Genomic DNA, 27464 nt, shown 5'->3' with positions numbered 1-27464 from the left:
ACAGCCAAGGAGGAGGAGTGAGGCAACTGAGGCCTTGGAGAGGAGCTGCTGGCTTCTGGGGGTGTGGAGATAAAGCCAGCATGCTCCAGCAGTGTGTCTGGCAGTGCAGGTGGGGACAGAGGCAGGAGGAAGCTGTGCAAATGCTCTCTATACAACTGCGTGCTGGTTTCCTTTAGTAGGAAAGCGCTTGTGCTGAGGCAGACCTGGCCTCCGTGTAGAGAATCTGCTGGTGGTTTCACTCCTGGCTAGGGGTTGCACTGGACCCACGTTTCTCTTAAAGGCAAGGTGTTTTCCTTCGCTGTGACTGTGAGAGGCTTAGCCAAGTAGTAACAGAGACAGCAGTCAGCAAAGAAATCAGACTTCTGAACTCTGTAGACAAGGGGACAGCGTCCACCTGCTGGGACTGATTTGCCTTGTTTACTGACCGTGACCTTTTGACTGCTGTTGATCACATATCTACAAATCAATGTAAAATTCAACCAGCTCAGAATAATCAGCCTGCAGATGTGAGTGGCTCAGCTGCCCTTGTCCCATCTCAGTGAAACGTGATTATTTGGGGGCATGATCACACCAGACACAGACTCGTCCTGAACCCTCTGGCTGCTTGTGACAAGAGGACAAAGACCAGGTCCCTCCCATTCACTCCTGCTTCATTGGTTTTAAATCACTGATGGACACATTAACTTCCCAGGTACGCAGAGATGACTACAGTCCCAGGAGCAAACAGCAAAACCAGGTGTGAGGCGCTCCCAAGTGGGGTAGGAAGGGATTGCTGCTATATATGCTTTCCTAAACCGGGCCCAGTTTGGACTGCAACACTGTACATGGGATGCCCAGTGCTCCCTCTAGGAACCCCTGTCTGGGCACAGCGAGGAGCCAGGCTGGGGAAAGCGTGAGTGTTTCAGCTGGCTGTTCTCCCTGGTGCAATCCCCGTGAGGCTGCCTGGCCTGGTCTGTGCAACACATCTCCGAGTTTGGGCCCCTGCGTTCCAGAACCTGGCCCCGCATTGCCTCATTCAGCCAATCTGAAAGGAGAGCTGGTGGGGGTGAGGATAGGTTGATAGGGAGGTGGAGCCCAGTCCCCTCCCTGCATGGAGATTGGTGTGAGGTGGGGGGAAGTGGGTTAGGTTAATGACCTGCTCCATGCTCCCATTGTTCGAAGACCCAGCCTTCAGCAGGGCTGGGGGATCCAGGAAGGGTCGAAAGGGAAAGGCTGTGGATCCCAGAGGACTTCTGAGGCTCCTTATCTGGCATGGCTGCCCAGCATGATACTGCTTTCCCTCCCTCCTGTCTCCTCCCTTGCTATTGTTCTCCATGGGCAGGGCCGGCCCACAACATTTTGGCACCTGAGGCAGGGAGCTCAAATGACACCCCCATGCCACCTTGCTTGGGCCAAAACTTTGAAAGGTCTCAATTCTGCCTTCTTCCTGTTCTACTCCTCTCATGGTCCTGCTCTGCCACCTACCCCAATATAGGAAAACTAACAACTTAAAATACCTTGTTCAAAAATTTTAAGTAACAATTCACTTTCTAACACCGAACGGCAAATGTAACTTTTCTTGTCTGCATAGTAAACACCGGCATTTTTATCTGTTTGAATAACCAAAGTGGTGCTTTCCGTGCTTTCTTGGCTGCAAAGATTTGAGCTGCTTCCTGAAGGTCCACAGTCTGGGCCAGCTCATGCTCTGTTGGCATGTCTAGTTGGCAGCCGGTATCAAGTGGAGTGCCCCAAGGGTCGGTCCTCGGGCCGGTTTTGTTCAATATCTTCATTAATAATCTGGAGGATAGTGTGGATTGCACCCTCAGCAAGTTTGCAGATGACACTAAACTGGGAGGAGAGGTAGATACGCTGGAGGGTAGGGATAGGATACAGAGGGACCTAGACAAATTGGAGGATTGGGCCAAAAGAAATCTGATGAGGTTCAACAAGGACAAGTGCAGAGTCCTGCACTTAGGACGGAAGAATCCCATGCACCGCTACAGACTAGGGACCGAATGGCTCGGCAGCAGTTCTGCAGAAAAGGACCTAGAGGTTACAGTGGACGAGAAGCTGGATATGAGTCAACAGTGTGCCCTTGTTGCCAAGAAGGCCAATGGCATTTTAGGATGTATACGTAGGGGCATTGTCAGCAGATCAAGGGACGTGATCGTTCCCCTCTATTCAACACTGGTGAGGCCTCATCTGGAGTACTGTGTCATTTTGGGCCCCACACTACAAGAAGGATGTAGAAAAATTGAAAAGAGTCCAGCGGAGGGCAACAAAAATGATTAGGGGTCTGGAACACATGAGTTATGAGGAGAGGCTGAGGGAACTGGGGATGTTTAGTCTACGGAAGAGAAGAATCAGGGGGGATTTGATAGCTGCTTTCAACTAGCTGAAAGGGGGTTCCAAAGAGGATGGATCTAGACTGTTCTCAGTGGTAGCAGATGACAGAACGAGGAGTAATGGTCTCAAGTTGCAGTGGGGGAGGTTTAGGTTGGATATTAGGAAAAACTTTTTCACTAGGAGGGTGGTGAAACACTGGTCCCTAGAGAGGCGGTGGAATCTCCTTCTTTAGAGATTTTTAAGGTCAGGCTTGACAAAGCCCTGGCTGGGATGATTTAGTTGGGGCTTGGTCCTGCTTTGAGCAGGGGGTTGGACTAGATGACCTCCTGAGGTCCCTTCCAACCGTGATATTCTATGATTCTTTGATTCTATGATACCATCCTCCAGATCATTAATGAAGATATTGAACAAAACCGGCCGCAGGACCGACCCTTGGGACACACCACTTGATACCGGCTGCCAACTAGACATGGAGCCATTGATCACTACCCGTTGAGCCCAACAATCTAGCCACCTTATAGTCCATTCATCCAGACCATACTTCTTTAACTTGCTGGCAAAAATACTGTGGGAGACTGTGTCAAAAGCTTTGCTAAAGTCAAGGAATAACACGTCCACCGCTTTCCCCTCATCCACAGAGCCAGTTATCTCGTCATAGAAGGCATTTAGACTAGTCAGGCATGACTTGCCCTTGGTGAATCCATGCTGACTGTTCCTGATCACTTTCCTCTCCTCTAAGTGCTTCAGAATTGATTCCTTGAGGACCTGCTCCATGATTTTACCAGGGACTGAGGTGAGGCTGACTGGCCTGTAGTTCCCAGGATCCTCCTCCTTCCCTTTTTTAAAGATGGGCACTACATTAGCCTTTTCCCAGTCATCCGGGACCTCCCCCGATCGCCATGAGTTTTCAAAGATAATGGCCAATGGCTCTGCAATCACATCTGCCAACTCCTTTAGCACTCTCGGATGCAGCGCATCCGGCCCCATGGACTTGTGCTCATCCAGCTTTTCTAAATAGTCCCGAACCACTTCTTTCTCCACAGAGGGCTGGTCACCTCCTTCCCATGCTGTGCTGCCCAGTGCAGTAGTCTGGGAGCTGACCTTGTTCGTGAAGACAGAGGCAAAAAAAGCATTGAGTACATTAGCTTTTTCCACATCCTCTGTCACTGTGTTGCCTCCCTCATTCAGTAAGGGGCCCACACTATCCTTGACTTTCTTCTTGTTGCCAACATACCTGAAGAAACCCTTCTTGTTACTCTTAACATCTCTTGCTAGCTGCAAGTCCAGGTGTGATTTGGGCTTCCTGATTTCACTCCTGCATGCCCGAGCAATATTTTTATACTCTTCCCTGGTCATTTGTCCAATCTTCCACTTCTTGTAAGCTTCTTTTTTGTGTTTAAGATCAGCAAGGATTTCACTGTGAAGCCAAGCTGATCGCCTGCCATATTTACTATCCTTTCTACACATCAGGATGGCTTGTTCCTGCAACCTCAGTAAGGATTCTTTAAAACACAGCCAGCTCTCCTGGACTCCTTTCCCCCTCATGTTATTCTCCCAGGGGATCCTGCCCATCAGTTCTCTGAGGGAGTCAAAGTCTGCTTTTCTGAAGTCCAGGGTCCATATTCTGTTGCTCTCCTTTCTTCCTTGTGTCAGGATCCTGAACTCGACCATCTCATGGTCACTGCCTCCCAGATTCCCATCCATTTTTTCTTCCCCTACTAATTCTTCCCGGTTTGTAAGCAGCAGGTCAAGAAGAGCTCTGCCCCTAGTTGGTTCCTCCAGCACTTGCACCAGGAAATTGTCCCCTACCGTTTCCAAAAACTTCCTGGATTGTCTGTGCACCGCTGTCTTGCTCTCCCAGCAGATATCAGGGTGATTGAAGTCTCCCATGAGAACCAGGGCCTGCGATCTAGTAACTTCCGTTAGTGGCCGGAAGAAAGCCTTGTCCACCTCATCCCCCTGGTCCGGTGGTCTATAGCAGACTCCCACCACGACATCGCCCTTGTTGCTCTGAGCAGTCATACTGCTCCCTTACATACAGTGCTACTCCCCCACCTTTTCTGCCTGCCTGTCCTTCCTGAACAGCTTATATCCATCCATGACAGTACTCCAGTCATGTGAGTTATCCCACCAAGTCTCTGTTATTCTAATCACTGTGCCAGGACTTCCTTGACTGTGCCAGGACTTCCAGTTCTCCCTGCTTGTTTCCCAGGCTTCTTGCATTTGTGTATAGGCACTTGAGATAACCCGCTGATTGCCCCTCCTTTCTCACTATGAGGCAGGAGCCCTCCCCTCTCGCGCACTCCTGCTCGTGCTTCCTCCCGGTATCCCACTTCCTCACTTACCTCAGGGCTTTGGTCTCCTTCCCCCAGTGAACCTAGTTTAAAGCCCTCCTCACTAGGTTAGCCAGCCTGCTTGCGAAGATGCTCTTCCCTCTCTTCGTTAGGTGGAGCCCGTCTCTGCCTAGCACTCCTCCTTCTTGGAACACCATCCCATGGTCAAAGAATCCAAAGCCTTCTCTCCGACACCACCTGCATAGCCATTCGTTGACTTCCACCATTCGATGGTCTCTACCCAGGCCTTTTCCTTCCACGGGGAGGATGGACGAGAACACCACTTGCTCCTCAAACTCCTTTATCCTTCTTCCCAGAGCCACGTAGTCCACAGTGATCCGCTCAAGGTCATTCTTGGCAGTGTCACTGGTGCCGACGTGGAGAAGCAGGAAGGGGCAGCGATCCGAGGGCTTGATGAGTCTCGGCAGTCTCTCCGTCACATCGCAAATCCTAGCTCCTGGCAAGCAGCAGCTCGTCCCCAATATATTGTGTTCATCTCTGTGTCTGATAATTCTGTTCCTTACTATAGTGTCAACCAACTTTCCTGGTATTGAAGTTATGCTTACTAGCCTGTAATTGCCAGGATTGCCGCTGGAGCCTTTAAAAAAAATCTGCATTACATTAGCTACCCTCCAGTCACGTGGTGCAGAGGCTGATTTAAGCAATAGGTTACATACCACAGTTAGGAGTTCTTCAATTTCATACGTGAGTTCCTTTAGAATTCTTGGGTGAATCCCATCTGGTCCTGGTGACTTATTGCTGTTTGTTTAATCGGTTTGTTCCCAAATCTTCTCCATTGAGGCTCAATCTCAAGTGCAGCAGGTTTAGAAACCCAAAGGCAAGTTAATGCTGAGGTTGCTGAGCCCTTGCCAAATGTTTTGTTTCCTCATCTCTAGCCCTCTTTGTTGCTCTGTTTTGTTCTCCTAATGTGCCCTTTCTGACCCAAGACTGGACGATCCCTGGGCAGGGAGCAAGTGTACAGCACCAAACACCATGGCGCCCTGATCACCGGTCGGGTTCCTAGGAGCAGCCATAATAGAAAGTAACAATAACAACAACGAAAGAACTTAAATAAGCCCATCTGGTGAGTGGAGGAGGAAGGGGTGGAGGGTTGCAGTGGAGGGGCTTTCTGTCCCAGGCTAAATGCGCACAGTTGGACTAGTATATTTAGAGGCTGTGGGAGCCATTCTAGCACTGGGGCCCAGTCCCGCTCTGCCCTGAGGAGACTCTGCATCCTGTGTGCATTGGCTTTCAGCTGGCGGGGTACGAGGCAACCCTGCCCATCAGTGAGAAGTCAAACCCCATCACCAGGGAGCTGGATAAGGCTGACCCTGTGCAGATTGTCCAGCTTCTGAAGGAATGTGATGCAGAGATATTCCAGGAGGAGGACGAAGCTCTGCTCAACTATATGGTAAGTTCTCTGCCTTGCCTGCCTGTGTGTTGAGATCCCCTCGCCATAGCCACATTGGTTGTAGAGCTGTGGGAGAGCCTAGGGAAGTGGTAGGCCTGGCGTTGAGTCCTGGAGGTGCTGAGATTTGTGATAGTTTTCCCTTTGTGTTGGAGGGCATTGAAAAGCCATCAGGCTGGCCCCTGAGAAGGCTCTATCTCTTGCTCCCACTGGCCTTGCCCGCATCACCGAGAGCTTGTTGATTGTAAGGGAAGAGATGACACATGAGGGAACCCCAGTTCAGTCATTCAGAGCCCAGCAGACCAGTCAGGCCCTCACCCTGAACCCTGTATTCAGATGATGTTAATAGTCTGCCTTTTCATACTATTTCTGGTGTGTGTGTATATATGGGTGGGTGGGGCAGTAAACCCGCGGAGCCCTGAGCTTTGGAGTGAGGGGGTTACCTCATAGGCCACTGAGCCACCCCATGGAGTATGGGTCCCGCTGGGGTGAGTAACCCCACAGAGCCCTGACCTCTCCCTCACGATCTATGGGCTGGTTGGGAGACAACATCACAAAGCCCTAATCTTCTCACTTTCTTCTCAGAGACTGTACAGTGAGTCAGTGCTGAAGACCATGATTGACATTATCAATAAAGTGCAGGAAGTCCTGAAGGTACATTGTAGTGCAGTGCACTGTGGGGCAGTGGGTGGGGTGTGGTATGGTACGGCACACTGCAGTATGGTGCAGAGAAATGTGGTGTGGTACGGTATGGTAGGATGTGCTTGTGATGCAGTATGGTGCAGTTTGGCATGAAGCATGCAGTAGGATGTGGTATGGTGAAATGCAGTGTAGTGTGGCATGACATGGTGAAGTGCAATGTGGTTCCTATGAGGTGAGGTGCAGTGCAGTGGAATGAGGTAAAGTGTGGTGCAATGAGGTGAGACATAGTGTGCTATGGAGCAGCATGGTACAGTGAGGTGATGTGCAGTGAGGTGTGCAGCTAGATGCAGTGTGGTATGGAGCAACATGATACAGAGAGGTGAGGTGCAGTGGGGTGTGTTGCAGCATGGTACACCAAGGTGTGGTGCAGTGAGGTATGGAGCAGCATGGTGCAGTGAGGTGAGGTATGGAGCAGCATGGTACAGTGTGGTGAGGTGCAGCATGATACAGTACAGAATGGAGCTCTGAAAGGTACTGTACCCCTTTGTCAGCTCTGAAAGGTACTGTACCCTTTGGACATCGTACAGGAGATGCTCAATCAGCCCTCTTTGCTGTCCTTAGTGACATCATCAGCATGTCTGGGGAGCCATGGCTCAGTGGTTCTTGGAGTTCCACACTGGAGAGGACCAGGCCTGCCCCCATCCTGGGTTCCTTCCCTCTCGCAGAGCCAGGGAAGCTGGGGACAGACCAACCTTGGGCCATATCAGGGCCATGGCATGATAAAGGAAGAGGTGTCTCACCACAGTGAATGCGCTGCCATCACAGAGCCCACTCCCTATTCCTAAAGGACGTGCTGGAGAGGCAGCAGGGTCTGGGGGCTCTTACCCCAGATTCTGGAGTCCATGTGCTCGCACAGCAGCCAGCTGATGGGATCCCTCAAGGCAGGCATCTGGGCCTGTGGTCCAGGCCAGGTCTGGGACTCCCGGAGCAGGCAGCCATGTTCTGCACAAGTTGCAGCTTTGAGTGAGCGTGTTGCAGAGTGTGGCTGGGAGGGGGCCAAGGCCCAGGTCTCACCGGGAAGGCTGATGTGAAAGGGAAAAACACTCCTGGTCTAAGAGCCACTGGGGATCCTGAACATTGTTATCAAAGGCTGCCACAGTCCTCAGTGCAAGCGACCGTGGCCTCTGTCTGCTCTGAGCAGCTGTGGGACTCCTGCCTCTGGCTGGGGAGATGGGCCCAGCTCCGCAGGACAGTCACCTGTCTCCATTGGTTCTGCAGGACCCAGACAACACCCTTATCGTGCTGAGCGGCGGGGGCACCTCGGGCAGGCTGGCCTTCCTTATTGCCGTGAGTTGCTCCTGCTTCCTCCTCATCTCCACAGTGTGCTGGTGCAGAATCCCAGCCCTGGGGAACACCCGGGATATGCTCAGCACACCCCATCCTCCCAATGATGCACACCAACCTCCTAAGGACACAGCCTACTTGGAGATACTCAGCCCCCTACATTCTCCAGCAACGCCCCTGGCTACCCAGTGCAGCTCAGCCTCCCTAACCCCACCCCAGAGGGGCTCAGCATCCCTCTCCATTTCCCAAGCACACTGTGCCCCCATGGTCTCCCAGTGAGGCACATCCCTCTTGGGATCCCTGGAGATGCTCAACCCCCCAGCCGCACTGGCCTCAGTGGAGACACTCAGCCCCCTCCCCCTCCCCAGCTCCCACAAAGATGCTCAGGTTCTCCCGGACCCATCAAGACACTTAGCTCTCCCCGGCCCCTCAGCTTTCCTGCAGGTGCTCAGCACGCCCCAGGCCTTGAACCATGAGGGGAGAGAACACAGTGCCATGGGCTGCATGGGTGGAGCATAGGATGGCTTGAGGGTGCAGGGTGCTGTAAGCAGCACAGGGGCGCCCCAGGAAGCCATGGCAGCAGGCAGAAAGGGTGCAATGGGTTGCAATCACAAATTGCCATGAACTCTCTGGGTCAGTTCTGGCTGCCTGGGATGGGGTGGGTGCGGGTGCTCCTCTTGGGTTCGATTTCCCACTTATAATACCTGTTTCTGCTTGTGTTATGGGGCCAGCCCCAAGCCCCTGGCAGAAATAATCGTGCACTGGAGCTCATGCCTGGACTGGAAACCTTGGGGCGAGGACCAGTAGTTTCCTGTTAGAGGTGGGCTCTACAGGGCAGATACAGCGGTGCTGGCTTAGGGGGCCTCCTATTCTGTATGTCACTGGGGAAAGGGGTCTGCTGCTGCCTCTGGCTTTGTCTTCTCTTCACAGTATGTTGTAGCTCCCTGGCCTGCATGGGCTGGGTGGTTCCTAGGATGGTTAATTTATAGACAGGTTGCTGGGGTGCATGGCCTGCCTGTTTTTGTGCCTCTCTCCTCTCTCTCTCTCTTCCCAGGTTTCCTTTAACAAGCTGCTGAAGGGTCTAGGTCAGCTTCCCCGTTACACGTACATCATTGCTGGGGGAGACAGGTAAGGGGGAGAGCACATGTTTGCACTCAGCCTGGCTGAGCAGATAATGGCCTTTGCTTCCGGCTGTGGCTCTGGCTGTCTCCCAGCCAGACACTGACATTTGTCCCATCTGAGACCCTAGTGGGTAGCATCTTGCCTCCCCCTCTGCCTGGCCAAGCAGGGGATGGCAGAGAGTGCTCCAGTGCACCGTTTATAGACCAGTACTGTATGTGTGGGGTCGAGCGCATGTGGGTCTCTGGTTAGCAGTTGTCAATAGGGAATGATAATCTAATGGGGGTGTTTCTAATGGAATTCACTGGTACTGGGCCTGATGCTATTCAACCCTTTAATCAATGATCTGGAATTAAATATAAACTCATGGATGACACACAGATTGTCAAAGTAAACTACGAAGAGGACAGGGCATCATACAGGGCAAGGTGGATCAATTGGTAAGCTGGCTGATTTGAAACAAAATGTGGTTTAATATTGCCAAATGCCTACAGCTAGAAACGAGGACTGCAGGCCATGCCTATAGAATGGAGACTGCATCCTGGAAAGCAGTGACTCTGCAAAGATTATGTGGTCCCACTGGACAAGCAGCTGAAGAGGAGTGTGATGGTCTGGCCAAAAGGGTGAATGCAGTTATTTGATGTATAAGCAGGGGAGAAGTGAGTAGGAGCAGGGAGATGATTTAACCTCTGTATAAGACATTGGTGAGATTGATACTGGAATACTGTATCCAGTTTTGGTATCCACAGTTTAAAAGGATGTTGGAAAATTTGAGAGGGTGCAGAGAAGAGCCACAAAAATTATTCAAGGGTTGGAAAAATTCACTTACAGTGAGAGACTTACGGAGCTCAATCAGTTTAGTTCAGGGGTTGGCAAACTACGGCCCGTGGGCTGGAGCCGGCCTGCGAGCCATTTTAAGCCGGCCTGCGAGCCATTTTAAGCCAGCCTGTGAGCTGCACCACGTAGCTCAGCTCCGCTCCAGTGCTCTGTTTGGGGCACAGGGTTGTGGGCCGGACCATGCGGCTCAGCCCTGCTCCTGCGCTCCAGCCGGGGCGCTGGGTCAGGGCTGCACCACACGGCTTGGCCGCGCTCTGGTGCTCCAGACAGGTGCTGCGTCGGAGGCCACACCAGCAGCTGGGCCCTGCTCTGGTGCTCTGGCCTGGGCGCTGGGCCACACTGTACCATGCGGCTTGGCCCTGCTCCGGCCTGTGTGCTGGGTCAAGGGCCACACCACGAGGCTCAGACCCGCTCCAGTGCTCCGGCCAGGGCACAGGTTCAGGGCCGCACTATGCCTCGGCCGGAGTGGGGCTGAGCCGCGCAGGGTTGGGGCCGCGCTATGCAGCTCAGGTCTGTTCCAGTGCTCCAGCCGGGACACAAGGATGGGGGCTGCACCACGCAGCTCCCAGAAACCACGGCATGGCCCCGCTTTGGCTCCTATGCCCTCCAATGGGAGCTGCAGGGGCGGTGCCTGAGGATGGGGCAGTGTGCAGAGCCACCTGGCCGCACCTCCGTGTAGGAGCCAGAGAAGGCACATGCCACTGCTTCCGGGAGCCACTTGAGATAAGCGCTGCTCGGAGCCTGCACCCCCTGAGCCTCTCACCGGGCCCCAATCCCCTGCCCCAGCCCTGATCCCCCTCCCACTCTCCAAACCCCTCGATCCCAGCCTGGAGCACCCTCCTACACCTTAAACTCCTCATCCTCATCCCCAGCCCCACCCCAGAGCCCGCACCCCCTCCCACACCTCAACCCCAATTTTGTGAGCATTCATGGCCCGCAGTACAATTTCTATTCACTGATGTGGCCCTCAGGCCAAAAAGTTTGTCCACCCTTGGTTTAGTTAGTCAAAAAGATCAAAAGCTGATTGATTCCAGTGTCTAAGTACCTTCACAGGGAGCAAATACTGTGTACTAAAGAGCTCTTCAATCTGGTGGAGAAAAGTAGAACAAGAACCAATGGCTGGAAGATAAAGCCAGACAAATTCCAATTAGAAATAAGGCACAGGTGATTAACCATTGTAACAAACTACCAGTAGAAATGATGGATTCAGCATCTCTTGATATCTCCAGCTCAAGCCTAGCTGCCTTTCTGGAAGATGCTTTAGTCAAAACACAAATTACTGGGCTGAGTCCAAGGGTAGCTGGGTGGAATTATTAACACATTGGCTGTGTTCTACAGGACATCAGACTACATGAGCTAATGATGCTGGTCACTTTTGACATTAACCTCTATGAATCTATGCAACCAAGCCAGCTGGAGCTCATTCAGATAGGACTGAGCTGAGGCTGGTGCACAGGAGGAGGTCTTGCTCCCACTCTGAGATTCAGTGAAGAGGGGCTTTTAGCTATCAGGTGGCAAATGGAGCCAGAAATCCCTTTTTCCCCCTGTGTTGCAGCTGGTTAACCCGGAGGCCACAAGCACCAGCTCACTGCCCATTTCTCCCAGGTGCAGGATGTGGCTGCAGTGAGCCTGGTGCTTGTGGCCTCCAGATTAACCAGCTGCAACATGTGTGCTGCACTGCACCGGGGGCAGCCCAGGCCACTTGGGCTAGAGTGACAGGGCCCATTTGCGGTCACAGGCTGCTTAGGTTTCCTGTGTCTGCCAGCTGCAGGCTGTGGAGTCTACATGTCCTGCATCCCTGAGTGCATGGGGGACAGTTCAGCCCTGAGAAGGGGAGCATGAGCCTGCGGGTTCCTGTGATCTGAGTGTGTGTGTTTTGGTTGTACCTGTGAGTAACTGAACAAGGTTGTTTCCTCATGTAGATCCCTAGTGGTGTCCCAGGAGGGACTGGAGGACTGCGCCCTGCTGGGGATTGAGGAGCTGAGCAAGGTGAGGTCTGGAGATGGGGAAGGAGACAGACTGAAACAAAACTTCAGCTGTGACTCAGAGGACCCATGGCGGTTTCATGCACCGAGTCTCTCTGGGAAGGCAGGAAGAGGATTGCCAGGGGAGGGCATACTGTGGATTTCCAGGAGACAGCGGGCCTAAGCCCCGCACATAGCTAAGGCCCTCCTCCTTAGCCGTTGGGATGGGCCAGGGAACTGGGGCCACAGCTGAACACTGGGGACAACAAACAAAAAAACAGGGATGGGAGTAAAGGTCACAGGGTGAAAATCAGGCAGTGCCCACTGCTCCCCAAAGGCATTCAAGGGGGCAGCGAGGCAGGGCACAGCGGAGGAAGGGCCAGAGCAGCTCTGGCTTCCTCTCTCTCAACTCTGCCTGGGCAGGGTCTCCCTCTTTCCCACTGCTCAGGCAGGGAGAGGAGGGGGCAGCAAAGTACAAGGTCACCTTGCCCACTCATCCCAGTGCCGGGGCAGCCCCTCTCCCCACCCCAGCGCAGTGCCAGGGCAGCCCCTCCTCTCACCCGCACCATACTGAGTTCTCCCATTTTCTCCCCAGGTCTGTGAGGGGAAGAAAAAAGTAGTTTTCATTGGAATTTCATGTGGTTTTTCTGTAAGTATCCAATGGATTATTGCAAATTTGCTGGGAGCAGAGTGGATGCCTGGTACAGTCAGTGTTAGGAGGGGAAACAGAGTGGGTCCCTTTCATTGTCAGGGTGGGTGGGTGCAGAGTGGGTGCCTGCCATTGTCGTGGTGCGGGTGCAGAGTGGGTGCCTGGTATAGTCGGGGTGGGGAGCTGCAGAGTGGATGATCACAGAAGGGGGTGACGAAGTGGGTACCTGCCATAGTCAAGGTTTGGGAGGGGAGTGGGTGCCTGCCATGGTCGGGTGGCTTACTGGCTGTGGTACAATCAGTGCTCAGCATGGGGGACAGTTAGGGTGGGGATTGCAACTTGTCTTGGTTTGTACCCTTGGTTGGTCCCCTTTGTGGTAGCAGGCAGGGTGGACTCTGATCTGTGCTCAGCCTGGGGAGAGTAGTTGGGGGTCTCACTGACTCTGTTTGCTACAGGCCCCTTTTGTGGCAGGACAGCTGGACTTTTGCATGAATAACCTGGACATCTTCCTGCCAGTCCTGGTGGGATTCAACCCCGTCAGCATGGCCAGGTAACAGCCAGCATGGGAGCAGGGAAGGGGCACCGTGGGCTCAGTTGCTCCACCTGCCCTAGACAAGGGCCTACACCAGGCCCTAATGCTGGCATCTCCAGCCCAGAGCTTGAGTCCATCTCCAGTGAGAACCAGATCATGCTGAGGTGGAACCTGCCAGTCAGCCTCCCACGTTGTCTCACCCAGTTCCCTGAAAATCTACGCGGCCCCCTGGAGCAGGGTGGGAAGCCCCTGGCAGAGCTGTGGGCCCGGCCCTCTCACGGGGATGTCAGGCCTGGGGTTGGATGGGGAAGCCCCTGGCAGAGCTGAGGGCCCGGCCCTCTCACGGGGATGTCAGGCCTGGGGTTGGATGGGGAAGCCCCAGGGCAGAGCTGAGGGCTGGGCCCTCTCACGGGGATGTCAGGCCTGGGGTTGGATGGGGAAGCCCCTGGCAGGGCTGTGGGCCCGGCCCTCTCACGGGGATGTCAGGCCTGGGGTTGGATGGGGAAGCCCCAGGGCAGAGCTGAGGGCTGGGCCCTCTCACGGGGATGTCAGGCCTGGGGTTGGATGGGGAAGCCCCTGGCAGGGCTGTGGGCCCGGCCCTCTCACGGGGATGTCAGGCCTGGGGTTGGATGGGGAAGCCCATGGCAGAGCTGAGGGCTGGGCCCTCTCATGGGGATGTCAGGCCTGGGGTTGGATGGGGAAGCCCCAGGGCAGGGCTGTGGGCCCGGCCCTCTCTTGGGGATGTCAGGCCTGGGGTTGGATGGGGAAGCCCCAGGGCAGGGCTGTGGGCCCGGCCCTCTCTTGGGGATGTCAGGCCTGGGGTTGGATGGGGAAGCCCCTGGCAGAGCTGTGGGCCCGGCCCTCTCACGGGGATGTCAGGCCTGGGGTTGGATGGGGAAGCCCCAGTGTCTGGCTCAGGCCCAGGCCTGGTCACAGGGATGTTAGTCTCTGAGGCAGGGTGAGGTCCTTGTCCCAGGCTTGACTGCAGTAGGTCTCTCCTGCAGGAATGATAAGATCGAGGGCTGGCACTCTACTTTCCGCCAGGTGGCTGAGCGGATGCAGAAGCTGCAGGAGTCGCACAAAGCCTTTATCCTCAATCCTGCTGTGGGGGTAGGTGACAGGTTCCACCCGCTTTTTGGATCCTCTCCAGAATGCTGCCTGGAAATCCTCTTTGGGTTGTGCTCCTGCTTGGTGAAGGGCTGTCTCTAACGTTCAGCAAGGAGTTCTGATGAGACAGGGTCAACAGGATCAGTTACAGAAGACTGGGGAGAAAGGGGCTGGAACTGAGAGAGAGCTCTGCAGATCCCTGGGGTAGAGGGCCAAGGCCTCTGCGATCAGAGCAGCCCAGCTCCTGCTCGGAGCCGACCTGTGGGGGTCTGGATTTAATATAAGTGAGTGCTGCGTCTGAAGAGGCTCAGGACTGGGGTTACACCTCACCCCATTGCCATGGGAATAGCACAGGACCAGAAGCTCAGGCAGAAGGGAGCTCCCACTGCTAGTGGGGCTCTGTAGGCCTCCAGCATTTATTTGTTCCCCCTCTCATGCACAAAAGGTGCTTGGGGCTTTTGGGATCCCTGCACAGGAGCATAGTCAGGTGACAACAGGAACAGCAGGATGAGATGAGGCAGGCCAGGGCAGGAAGTGGGGTGAGCCAGGCCAGTGGGAGCACTGCTGACGCTGGGAGGCAGCTCTGCTTTCAGCCTTTCAGCATTGCTCTTGTGATCTGTGTCTGTGCAGCAGGCAGGATGGGGACGGGAGCTAGAGCTGTGTGTTGCAGTCACAGTAGGAGTTGAAGGGATTTGGCACTGTAACGGGGCCCTCCCCATCCTTGTCCTCAGATACCCCAGAAACTTCTCAGAATCTCTCGGTTGAGTGGCAACTTTGTGTGGTTTCTTTACATTCCCGCCACCAACCCCAATACAATCCCAGGCAGCAATATTATAGACAGGGCTTCTCACCCATTAGCTCTTTCCCTCAGCGCTGGGGAGGAACAGAGGTCTGTGAACAGACTGGACTTAGCTCCTCTCCCTCTCTCCCCCAGTATTGCCTGTCCTTTTTATACCCCTCAGCTAATGGACTAATTGGCTCATCCAGCCTCCCAGCCGGTTAGCTTACACATCCCCAGCAGCCTTTTGCAGGTGAGCTGTTTGAGGCCCGGATTCCCAGTAGGGACAAGCTCCCAGCACTCTGGTCACAGGTACTTGTTCCAGCTCCATGAGAATTGCTGCCTGCAGGGACAGCTGTGATCTGCATGCAGAATGCACTGTGTCCCAGAAGCCCTGCCTCTGGGCTGGTCTCCCCAGTTGGACAAGCTGCCCATGAACATCTGCAGTGAGAGACTGAAACTCAGTGGTTTCTGGTCTCGGTTCAGTGTACCAGTATGTTCTAAGGAAAGCAAGGAGTGAGAGCAGCAGAATAAGGACAATGGATTTCAAAAAAGCCAATTTTAAGAACTTCAGATAACTGCTATGTAAGGTCCCATGGAAAGAAAATCTAAGGGATAAAGGAGTTCAGGAGAACTGGCAGTTTCTCCAGGAGACCATATTAAAGGCACAGTTGCAAACTTCCCATATCAAGGAAAGATAGGATGAATAATAAGAGGTCAGTATGGCTTCATCAGGAGCTCTTCAATGACCTGAAAACGAAAAAAGAATTCTACGTAAAAGGTCCGATTGCTAAGGAGGAGTACAAAAGAACGACCTGGGCATGTAGGGACAAAAACAGAAAGGCTAAGGCACAAAATGCGTCATACGTAGCAAGGGACATAAAGGCAATAAGCAGAGATTCTTTAAATATATGAGGAACAAGAGAAAGATGAAGGAAGATGTAGGTCCTCTCCTTAGCAGAGAAGGAGAGCTAATGACTGATGACATCAAGAAGGCTGAGGCATTTAATGCAAGATACTCAACACAATATTGCTGAGAACTCGTGGAGGATGGGTGAGGTCCCAGTGGACTTGAGAAGGGCAAACCTAATACCAATCTTTAAAAAGAGGAACAAAGAGGATCCCAGAAATTATAGATCAGTAAATCTAACTTTGATACCTGGAAAGATACTGGAACAAATTATTAAACAATCAGTTTGTAAGCACCTGGAGGATAATAGAATCATAGAATATCAGGGTTGGAAGGGACTTCAGGAGGTCATCTAGTCCAACCCCCTGCTCAAAGCAGGACCGATCCCCAATTAAATCATCCCAGCCAGGGCTTTGTCAAGCCTGACCTTAAAAACTTCTAAGGAAGGAGATTCCACCACCTCCCTAGGTAATGCATTCCAGTGTTTCACCACCCTCCTAGTGAAAAAGTTTTTCCTAATATCCAACCTAAATCTCCCCCACTGCAACTTGAGACCATTACTCCTCGTTCTGTCATCTGCTACCACTGAGAACAGTCTAGATCCATCCTCTTTGGAACCCCCTTTCAGGTAGTTGAAAGCAGTATCAAATCCCCCCTCATCCTTCTCTTCCGCAGACTAAACAATCCCAGCTCTCTCAGCCTCTCCTCATAAGTCATGTGTTCCAGTCCCCTAATTATTTTTGTTGCCCACCTCTGGATGTTTTCCAATTTTTCCACATCCTTCTTGTAGTGTGGGGCCCAAAACTGGACATAGTACTCCAGTGAGGCCTCACCAATGTCAAATAGAGGGGAACGATCATGTCCCTCGATCTGCTGGCAGTGCCCCTACTTATACATCCCAAAATACTGTTAGCCTTCTTGGCAACAAGGGCACACTGTTGACTCATATCCAGCTTCTCATCCACTGTAACCTCTAGGTCCTTTTCTGCAGAACTGCTGCCTAGCCATTCGGTCCCTAGTCTGTAGCGGTGCATGGGATTCTTCCATCCTAAGTGCAGGACTCTGCACTTGTCCTTGTTGAACCTCGTCAGATTTCTTTTGGCCCAAACCTCCAATTTGTCTAGGGCCCTCTGTATCCTATCCCTACCCTCCAACGTATCTACCACTCCTCCCAGTTTAGTGTCATCTGTAAACTTGCTGAGGGTGCAGTCCATGCCATCCTCCAGATTATTAATGAAGATATTGAACAAAACCGGCCCCGGGACCGATCCTTGGGGCACTCCACTTGATCCCGGCTGCCAACTAGACATGGAGCCATTGATCACTACCCGTTGAGCCCGACAATCTAGCCAACTTTCTATCCACCTTACAGTCCATTCATCCAGCCCATACTTCTTTAACTTGCTGGCAAGAATACTGTGGGAGTCCGTATCAAAAGCTTTTTCTAAAGTCAAGGAATAACACGTCCACTGCTTTCCCCTCATGCACAGAGCCAGTTATCTCATCATAAAAGGCAATTAGGTTAGTCAGGCATGACTTGCCCTTGGTGAATCCATGCTGACTGTTCCTGATCACTTTCCTCTCCTCTAAGTGCTTCAGAATTGGTTCCTTGAGGACCTGCTCCATGATTTTTCCAGGAATTGAGGTGAAGCTGACTGGCCTGTAGTTCCCAGTATCATCCTCCTTCCCTTTTTTTAAAGATGGGCGCTACATTAGCCTTTTTCCAGTCCAGGACCTCCCCCGATTGTTATGTGTTTTCAAAGATAATGGACAATGGCTCTGCAATTACATCCGCCAACTCCTTTAGCACTCTCGGATGCAGTGCATCCGGCCCCATGGACTTGTGATTGTCCAGCTTTAGTCTTGAGAAAAGACGACTGAGGGGGACCTGATAGTCTTCAGATATGTTACAGGCTATTACAAAGAGGATGGTGATCCATTGTTCTTCACATCCACTGAGAACAGGACAAGAAGTAATTGGCTTCTCTGCAGCAAGGGAGATTTCGGTTAGTTAGAAAGTTTTTCCTAAGACCTATAAGGGTAGTTAAGTTCTGGAATATGTTTCCAGGGGCGGTTGTGAAATCTCCATCACTGGAAGTTTTTCAGAACAGGTTGGACAAACACCTCTCAGGGATGGTCTATATGGTGTTCTTGGTGCTGCCTGAGGGCAGGGTCTTGACTTGATGACAACTCAGATCATTTCCAGCCATACATTTATATAAGTCTAGGGAGTACCTGCCCGGGATGGGGCTACTTGGAAGATAGTCTTCGATCCCACAGGATGGGGTGCACAGGGAGTGGGGTTTAATTTTCCAGTACACTCAGGATGGGGGCTTGGGGAGTGGGTTTGAGCCCCAGTGCCCATGTGTCATTCAGTTCTCTCTCTCCCACTGCCTCAGCCTGAAGGCATCAGTGGCTCCTCACGGATGAAGGGTGGGAGTGCCACCAAGATCCTGCTAGAGACATTGTTGCTGGGAGCACACAAGACAGCCTCCAAGGACACTGACATCTCAGAGAAGTAAGTCTCCGGTTACAGAGCTAGTAGGCTACACTAGGCAGGCAACCTCCCCCCAGTGCTGGAGTCCCCTGCTTGGCTGGGTACCCAGCTGGCCTATTGTTATGGTCGGGGATTGGCTGGGAATATTGATGTCATGCTGGGACATTGGGACAGGACCTCCGCACTTGACTGCTCCTGGTCAGACTGTGAATGGCATTGGGGCAGACAGGAGCTTGGCATGCACAGGTCCTATGAGTCCTCTCTATGTTCTTCCAATGTCTAGGTGCCTCCTGGAAATCCTGAGGACATATGAACGTGCTCACAAAGTCACCTATGCCCAGAGCAAAAAGATTGCTGCCTTGATGAAGCAAGCAGGCACCAGGTGAGGTGGGCAGGCATCTCCATTTCTGCTGGAGAAGTGGGGGCTGGGGATAGAAGGAAGGGGGAGAGGAAAGATGTGTAGGGTGCAGGACTACTCAGTGAACAGTGTGTGGGGGTGAGATGTGGTATATCAGATCCTCTGAGGCCCCCTGCTGGAGGCCCCATGGCCCTGGCACACCCTGCCCCCCAAAAAAGGCAGTAGAGAAGTCCTCCAAGCTACCTAGAGTGGCTGTGTAGGACACAGCCCAGCAGCCTAGTATAAGAAGAGTTGCAGGGCCAGAGGCAGTTCAGCTCCTTCTGGAGCTGTAGGGGTGTGGGTGGTGCATTCCTGGCTGGATGAGCTACAGAACCCCAGACAGGGCAGCGCTGCCAGAAGCCGGGGAGAGCAAGAAGGAGCCCTGAGCTGCTTGCTGGGACTCCATTAGGACAAGACCCTGAGGTAAGGGTGAAGATGGCATGGGGCCACGGGGAAGTAGCTCAGGGAATTAGAGAAGCCATGCAATATAATTAAAGGGACACAGCAGATGGCTACACTCTACAGGGTCCCTTGGCTGGGACCCAGAGTAGTGGGTGGGCCCAGGTCTCCCCAACCCTGCATTAGCCACTGTGGGGAAGTGGCCTGGGCGGTGAGACAGCCCAGAAGGGGAACTGAATTATAGTGGCCCAGCTGGAGAGCTGTAGCCAGGAAGCCCAAGAGGGCTAAGACATTGTCTCCAGGGAAGGAGCTCTGGGGCACTGTTCTATCCCAGAGCAGGTACAATCAGAGAGAGCAGTACACACACTTGGCCAAGGGGATGCTCACGAGGGGTGAATGCACCCTGTTACAGGGGGGAAAAGCCAATTAATACCCACTAACCCCCCGTGCTGTGCTCTGCCCTGACCCCGCAATAACCCCCTGTGCTGTGCTCTGCCCCTACCCTCTGAGCATCCAGAGTAACCCCTCTATGCTGTCCTTTCCCCAGCTTGCAGAAGAAGGCCTGTGTGTTCATGGTGGGCTGGCACACGCTGGGCATCATTGCCGTCATGGATGGTGTTGAATGCATCCCAACGTTTGGGGCAGGTAAGGGAACTGTCTGTGTTGGAAAGAGCCCTGATGCCTCAAATAAAGGGTCTCTGTGATGTGAGAGAGGTGTCCAAGCTCCTTGCTCTGAGCTCCCCCTGCACCAGGCTTTTGATATATCATAGAGTCAATTGCTTGACCACACTTTGGTTCATTATAAAATATATTCAAAAAACCAAATAACCAATATCAGGTTTATTGCTCTAAGCAAATAATAATATAGTGTCATCATGCCTCTGTGGCTCACAAGTGAGAATACCAGATGCAGGGCAAACTGGTGAGAAACAGAGCGGACATACCCCAAAACTGGTGGTTATTCTCCCATAAGATATACCAATCCAGTAATACAAGTAAACTTCTGTCTCACCACACTGGCTAACCAGAAGTCAGAAACGCAGTCTCCTTAAGTATCCCGGTCCTTGTTTCACCACCCAGACACTAGACTTAATGATGATTGGTTATTTAAAAGCAGTTTAATCAACCAAAGGGTTTTTCTGATCCCAAAGAACCAGCCACACACCCAGGTCAATATATAACTTGGATCTTACCCAATAATCATGCTATTGCCAATCCTTTGGCAATAGCATGATTATCTAATATCTAATAGTCTAATAATCCTTTAGATATTATATAGTATTTAATATCTAAAGGATTATTTATAAGAAAAAAGAAAGAGGTGAAAGTTAAAATTGGTTAAAGGAATCAAATACATACAATAATGGCAAAGTTCTTGGATTGGGCTTGAAGCACTGATGGAATAAACTGCTGGCTTGTTAAGTCTCTGGTTGCTTCCAAATGACTGGAAGGTCCTCGGTCCCTTGAAGTGGGTTCTAGCCCACGAAAGCTTATGTCCAAATAAATTTGTTAGCCTCCAAGGTGCCACAAGGACTCCTCGTTGTTTTTGCTGATACAGACTAACACGGCTACCACTCTGAAACCCGTTAGTATTAAGCCATAGTCCAGAGATCAGAGCAGGAAAAAGGCAAAATGGAGATGTTTCCAGGGCCTTTTGTAGCTTCTGCCATGTGGAGGGAAAATCATTGTTCCAAGTAAAGTCCTCAGCACAGTTTGTGGGAAAAGTACAGGCACACGAGATGGAGTTCATTACCACATAATCTCGTCACATGCCCTTGTATTCTTCAATGAGTCATAGCAGCCATTACCCTACTCTCTTTAGAACATCCTCAGGAAAGTCCATCAGTGGAGATAAGCTTCTTCCATGGCCCACTGTGTTAATTGATGGGCCGTCAGCTTGAATAGTCCATTCACAATGTGCTGACTAGACTGGATGTAAACTACTGTGTGGATATTACCATGGGAGCAAACACATTTGAAATACAAGTACAATAGTCAATATTTGTAACTTCAGAGACAAAAATGATACATGCAAACAAATAGGGTAATAACATTCAGTAAACCATAACTTTTCCATTGACACTTTACATGACATATTTTGTACAAGATTTGTTGTAATTATATAGCAGTGGTAGCAACAGCGTTTTACATGGTCCTATTTTAATGATACAACATCACATATAAGTACAGGAAAAAAGTTCAATCTGATACCAGTCTCCAGGAAGCTGTTGTGTACAGTGTTGTTACGGTCACCTTGCACAGAAGGTGTGCTCCAAAAGTTACAACCCTAACGCCATTTTTATACTCTGCCTGTTTACAAGTAAAAGGTATTGTGTACATCATCTGAAATTAGATTTAACCAATCAGTTTACCACCTTGTGTTTCTGGTATCATGATGTATACCCTATCTTTGTTCTGAACACATGCATTTCAGGTACCAAGGGGCATGAAGGCACCTCCTATGTTTGTACCAGGGTAGACCATTCATGTATATTGTCCTTTCCCTTTGGGACATTCCAGTCTTAGCCTGTGAGCATAACATCCTACCTGGTGCTATGGAAAGACACTCATATGTCCTGATCCTGACAGTTTTCCTTTCTACTTAAACCAAAGCTTATTTCAGCTAATGCAAAGTGTTATGGATACTTGACATCGGTGAACAGAATTGTGGGGCAAGTATAATACAGTCAGTTAACATAACTTCCCGACACTTATACTAACTATGCCTAACATAGCATGTATTGGTTACCACAGCTTCATGAACAATTGCCTAGGTTCTAGCTCTGAGACCCCTTGACCCCCAGCCCCCAGGGAGCCTGCCGAGAGACTCCTGCACTCAGCCTCCAAGGACCCAGCAAGGAGACCCAGCTTGGGGATGCCGTCCCCCACACCCAGCCCTTGGGGATCCAGCTTGGGGATATCTTGCCCCACAAAGGCCCTCTAAGCAGGATTCCCAGGGTCTGTGGGGCAAAGGTTCTCTGTTCTGGATCCCCGGGGACGGGAGGGCCAAGGGGTCTCTGAGCAGATACCTGGGGGCCAGGGGTCTCTCTGAGCAGGATACCTGCAGGTGGGATGCGAGAGTCTCTGAGCTGAATTCTGGGAGCTGGGGGTCAAAGGGTCTGCAAGCAGGACTCCCAAAGAATTGGGGGGAAGGGTTCTCTGAGCAGGTTTCCTGGGGGCTGCAGAGCAAGGAGTGCCCAAGCTGGATCCCCCGGGGTCAGAAGGAAATTTCTCTCTTTGCTGGATCCTGGGGTCTCCAAGCTGGATCCCTGTAGGCTGGGGGGAAAAGGGGGTGTCTCAGCTGGATCCTGAGGGGCTGGGGGCAAGATATCCCCAAGTTGGATCCCTGGGGATCCTGCTCAGAGGCTGTTTGGCCACCAGGGATCCTGCTTGGAGATTCCTTGACCTCCAGCCTCTGGGATCCTGCAAAGAGACCCCTTGGCCCACAGCCCTGTTCCCTCTACCTCTGGGTCACCCACTTGCTTTCCTACACAGACTACAATGATGTGCGGGGCTTTCTGATTGGGGATCGCAGTGAGATGTTCAACAAGGAGGCAGATCTGATAATGCAGGTAGGAGCTGGGCTGCAGTACGGGTGACGAACAAGGCCCTGGCTGTCAGGGTTACTCTAGGTGTGTTTTGGGTTCGTTGGAGCGGATTCTGCAGGAGATGAGATCCTGCTTGGCCTGGCGGGAGGGGGCTGGGGTGGTTGGGGAGTTCTAGCTGATTGTGAGCCCTCCCTTGGGTAGGTCCTAGGCGGGAAGTAAGTCCTGGGAGTAGTTCTGACCATGAGTCCGGGGCTGGACTCGGCTGGGGTGGCTACCAGGCAGGGTCTGATCTGAGGTAGCTTATGGGTGTGGTGAACCTCATGGTCTGGGATGGGTGCTGGGTGGGGAGTGGGTGCTGGCCTGGGGCGCATACTGTGGGGGCGTGGTGGACTCTGAGCGTGTGGTGATTCTTTGTGCCCATGCCTCTGGTTCCTGGAGCCTCCCAGGCTCATGGGCAGACAGGGACTGATACCCCTGTGCTCCCTGGTGTCAGCGAAGGGAGGAGAGTGCTGCTATGTCGGGGAGCAAAGGGGGAGTCCCCATCATGGGGAAGGAGGCCCCAGTGTTAGGGACTGGAGGTGGAGTCCAGATGTCAGGGAGGATGAGGGGCCTGGTCTCAGGGTATGTGGGGAAACCTGGCTGGAGAGGGATGCATGGGGTCCTGGTTTGGGGGAGGGCAGGTGGAAGGTCCCAGTGGCAGGGTGTGGAGGGGGGACCCTGATGTTATGGGGGGGCATGGGGCCTTGGTGTCAGGAAGATGGGGGGACCTGGAGTAGGGCAGGAGAGAGCCAGGGAAGTCCCAGTGTTGTGAAGGGGATGGGGTCTCCCATGTTTGGGAAGGGAGGAGAGGGCTCTAATGTTGGGAATGGAAGGTAACCCTAGTGTCTGGGAGAGAAGGAGGGGGCTCCAGTGAAGGGGTGGATAGGGCAGCCCATGTGTCAGAGAGTTTAGCGGGAGCCCTGGCATCATGCTAAACAGGCTCCCTTTCTCTGGCAGGGCCCACAATTTGCCTTCTTTCAGGAGGACTTTGTGAAGACGATCCTTCCATCACTGACAGAGCTTGATACTGTTCTCTTCCTCTTCACGCTGGATGGTGAGGAGTGGCTGGGAGCTGAGGGAAGGGGTCAGCACTAGTTTTTGGGGGGTGGGGGGGGAAGGAAGGAGCTGTTGTTCCCCCTGCTGGGCACTACCCTCTGCTGAGTGATCATGTCAGCCTCTTGCTGTGATTTATCTCACCTCACCTCTCCCTAGTATGCTGAACGATTGAAAAGTTTGGGGTTGTTGTTACCTTGGAAAAAGACAAGTAAGAGGGAACACGATAAAAAAAATTATGAAAAGTATCTAAAACAATGCAGGGTCTAGAGATGGGAGATCAAGAGTATCTGTTCTCCCTGTCTCATAAGACAAGAATGAGGGGGAAGCTCACTGGGACTGAAAGGCAGCAAAGTAAAAACTGATCAAAGGAAATATTTTCCCACAAAGGCACAAGGGGCTTGTGGAACTCCCTGTCACATGACATAACAGACTAAGAGCCTGGCAGGATTCAGAGAGGGGTTAGACGTTCCTATGGGCATGAAGAATATCCAGAATTATCAGAGAAAATACAATACATATTTTTTAAACATGGGAGACCAGAATTGCACACGGTATTCCAGATGAGATCTCACCAGTGCCTTGTATAATGGTACTAACACTTCCCTGTCTCTACTGGAAATAGCTTTCCTGATGCATTCTAAGACTGCATTAGCTTTTTTCATGGCTGCATCACTTTGGCAGCTCTTAGGCATCCTGTGATCAACCAGTACACCCATGTCTTTCTCCTCCTCCATCACTTCCAACTGATACATCCCCAGCAAAAATTCTTGTTAGTCCCAAAATGCATGACCTTGCACTTATTTAAATTTCATCCCATTTCTATTACTCCAGTTTTCAAGTTCATCCAGATCTTCTTGTATGATAATCGTGTCCTCCTCCATATTGGCAATACCTCCCAACTTTGTGTTATCCACAAATTTTATTAGCACACTCCAACTTTTTGTGCTAAGGTCAGTAATAAAAAACGTTTGGTCCCAAAACCAATCCTTGAGGAACTCTACTAGTAACCTCCTTCCAGCCTGACAGTTCACCTTGCAGAATGACCCATTGTAGTCTCTCCTTTAACGAGTTCCTTATCCATCTTTCAATTCTCAGATTAACCCCCATCTTATCCAATGTAACTAATAATGTCACTGCAGTCTAGATCTGTCATGGCAGAGCCAATCACACTGGGTCTTTTGCTGAGCTACAGGCAAACCAGGCCTGTTTGTGTTGTCTGGTAGAGGGGTGCAGCTGTTCTCTGATGTACCTCAGCAACAAGGCTTGGGAGGGAGTCCATGGACCTGTTACCCGCTTACCCTGGAGTTGTAGCAAAGAAAGTGAATGAGACAGAAGTAAGGTGAAAAGTATAGGCTGGGATGTGTATGTGTGTGTAAACATGTCTCTTGCATGTTGGTATGGTGATTTGGCTGATGTGCAAAGGACTCTTGACTCTGACTAGCTCTGGATCTTCCTGAATGACTGTCCAGAGCCTGGTTACCCCAGTCTTATGCTCCCCCTTGCTTTAAGATGACCTCACAGAGGTGGAGAAGCTTGTGGTTCAGGTGAAGGAGAAGACATCAAATGTCCAAGCACTTTCTCATGCCACGGTTGGGCAGTACCTTCCGGTGAGTAGAGAAGGCTCTTTGTCTCCATCCCAGGTGAGGGAACGGTCCTGTGGGAAATGGAGCTTGTGCTCATGTAATTAGACTGTACCCTGGTGCACGCCTAGAGGGGGCAGGGTTGGGGTTGCCTTCACTCTGGAATTCCTTAATTCCTTAACTGCTGAGGGGGAAGGGAGTGAGTCTTGCCCCACGGTGGCACTGGGTGCCCCTGGAGCTACTCTAAGTTGCACCGAGGCCACACTGCTCCCAACCAGCCCTAAACCTCAAAGGTCAAAGAAGAACAAAAAAAGCCATCTGCAGCCTATACTTATCAACAAGTTACGTTCCTATCTAATAAGGTATTTCTCACCCAATGGTTAGTTTGTCCAGCGCTTGTCCCCACTGACACAGTCCCCTTCCCTAATGGATACCTACTTGGGACAATCGTCTGCTCTTACAGTCTTACCCCAGGGGGCCCACTCTCCCCAGAACTCCCGGTTTGGCTTTGTAAATCTCCAGCCTGCATCTACTCCAGACAGCAAACACAGGCTGTCTGATGGGTGTTCATTGTTCTCCTGTTTGGGTCAGCTCTGAGACTGCCCTCCCTCGAGAGCTAGATTTCACTCCCAACAGATTTAGAACACAATGTCCTGTGTTAGCTAACTCTAAAATTGTTTCCCATACAAACATCTCATAATAACCAGGACAATCAGCTAGAGCTTAGCTTTTGTCAGACCAAACACAACTCCCTTCGGTATAATATTGAGAAAACGGTGGGACTCAGTATCCCTGTCAGGACATGCTTGGGCACATCTGTCACAACAAGATTTCTGTTAGTATCTTTATCCCCACCAGGCCTCCCTCAAGAAGCTGTTTCCTTGCATCATGAGCATCATGTGGCCCATCCTGTTCCTGGAGTATGAGGGGAATTTTATCCAGGTAATGCATGACAAACCTGTTTGGATCCTGAGGTCGATTCCTAGCAGGGTGCCGACTGACTGGACTTTTGTGATTTCTGAGGTAAGTGAGGGGTGGCTGCAGGGCCGTGGCTCGCCCTGCGGGGAGGCGGGCCCGGCTGCTGCAGGGCCGTGGCTCGCCCTGCGGGGAGGCGGGCCCGGCTGCTGCAGGGCCGTGGCTTCCTCTGGCTGGCAGTTTGTGGCTGCCTAGTTCATGGGGGTCTGTTTTTCTGTATTTCACACAGAAGTTCCAGAGGGAGCTCAGCACCAAGTGGATCCTCAACACAGTCAGCACCGGGGCCCATGTCCTCAAGGGCAAAATTCTCCACAACTACATGGTGGACCTGAGAATCAGCAACTCCAAGCTCTTCTGGAGGGCGCTGTCCATCCTGCAGGTACTGAGGCCCAAGCAATGGCCTAGCGAGGGAATAAGAAGGTAGCAGCATTACCAGTTATTACTTCAGAGTGTAGGGGGAGGCCCAAGTTGTGAGAAAGGCAGGAAGCAAGGTCAATAGCTAAGTGGGGCGGGGGGGGAGGAGGGAATCCTGGTGTGGCCCTTCTCTGGACATTGGCACTGCCCCCAGTGGGACCTTTTCAAGGCCAGGCAGAGCACCACAGCCCAGTAGCTGACCCTCCCGTCCTCCACCTCCCCCATCCCCTGTACCATAGCTGGGATCCTAATTCTGAGCATGAGAGAATCTCATCACCAAGATGCAGCCTTTGCAACAGTGCACCACAGTGTACTGCTAACCTGCTTTGTCCCATAGGTGGAAGTATATGGCCCACTATTTACATGGGGTAACTGGGGGAGAAGCCCAGCAGTATGAACATGGTGAGCATGTACCAGGCCATTATAGAACATGTGTTGGTGCCCCTCAAGCCGTCTCCTTGCTGTGCCGTGCTCTGAGGCAGATTGTGAGAGACAGCCAGGATGTTGGCTGATGTCGCATGTTGCTGGAGCTTGGTGGTCACTACTGTCTCAATTACTGGGCCTGGGAATGGGAGGTTGGAGATGGGACAGAAGTTGAAAAGATCTCAAGG

At 52.0% G+C, this 27464-nt stretch overlaps 1 protein-coding gene across 1 annotated transcript in view; it reads left to right on the top strand.

Moving 5' to 3' along the window:
• GCKR (glucokinase regulator) overlaps positions 1-27464 on the top strand; it is a 41868-nt gene that overhangs the window by 4226 nt on the left and 10178 nt on the right. The window contains exons 2-17 of the mRNA XM_077811446.1: positions 5914-6069; positions 6652-6720; positions 7987-8055; positions 9107-9180; positions 11931-11997; positions 12568-12621; positions 13077-13171; positions 14158-14263; positions 18348-18466; positions 18729-18827; positions 19789-19886; positions 22737-22813; positions 23786-23882; positions 25394-25491; positions 26323-26406; positions 26669-26818. Of these exons, the coding sequence (XP_077667572.1) occupies positions 5914-6069; positions 6652-6720; positions 7987-8055; positions 9107-9180; positions 11931-11997; positions 12568-12621; positions 13077-13171; positions 14158-14263; positions 18348-18466; positions 18729-18827; positions 19789-19886; positions 22737-22813; positions 23786-23882; positions 25394-25491; positions 26323-26406; positions 26669-26818 (1512 nt within the window). The remainder of the gene's footprint in view (positions 1-5913; positions 6070-6651; positions 6721-7986; positions 8056-9106; positions 9181-11930; positions 11998-12567; positions 12622-13076; positions 13172-14157; positions 14264-18347; positions 18467-18728; positions 18828-19788; positions 19887-22736; positions 22814-23785; positions 23883-25393; positions 25492-26322; positions 26407-26668; positions 26819-27464) is intronic.

Source organism: Eretmochelys imbricata, chromosome 3, assembly GCF_965152235.1.
Source record: "Eretmochelys imbricata isolate rEreImb1 chromosome 3, rEreImb1.hap1, whole genome shotgun sequence".
Lineage (NCBI taxonomy): Eukaryota > Metazoa > Chordata > Testudines > Cheloniidae > Eretmochelys > Eretmochelys imbricata.
Note: the sequence above shows the minus strand (reverse complement) of the source record. Positions and strands in the feature narration are given on the sequence as shown.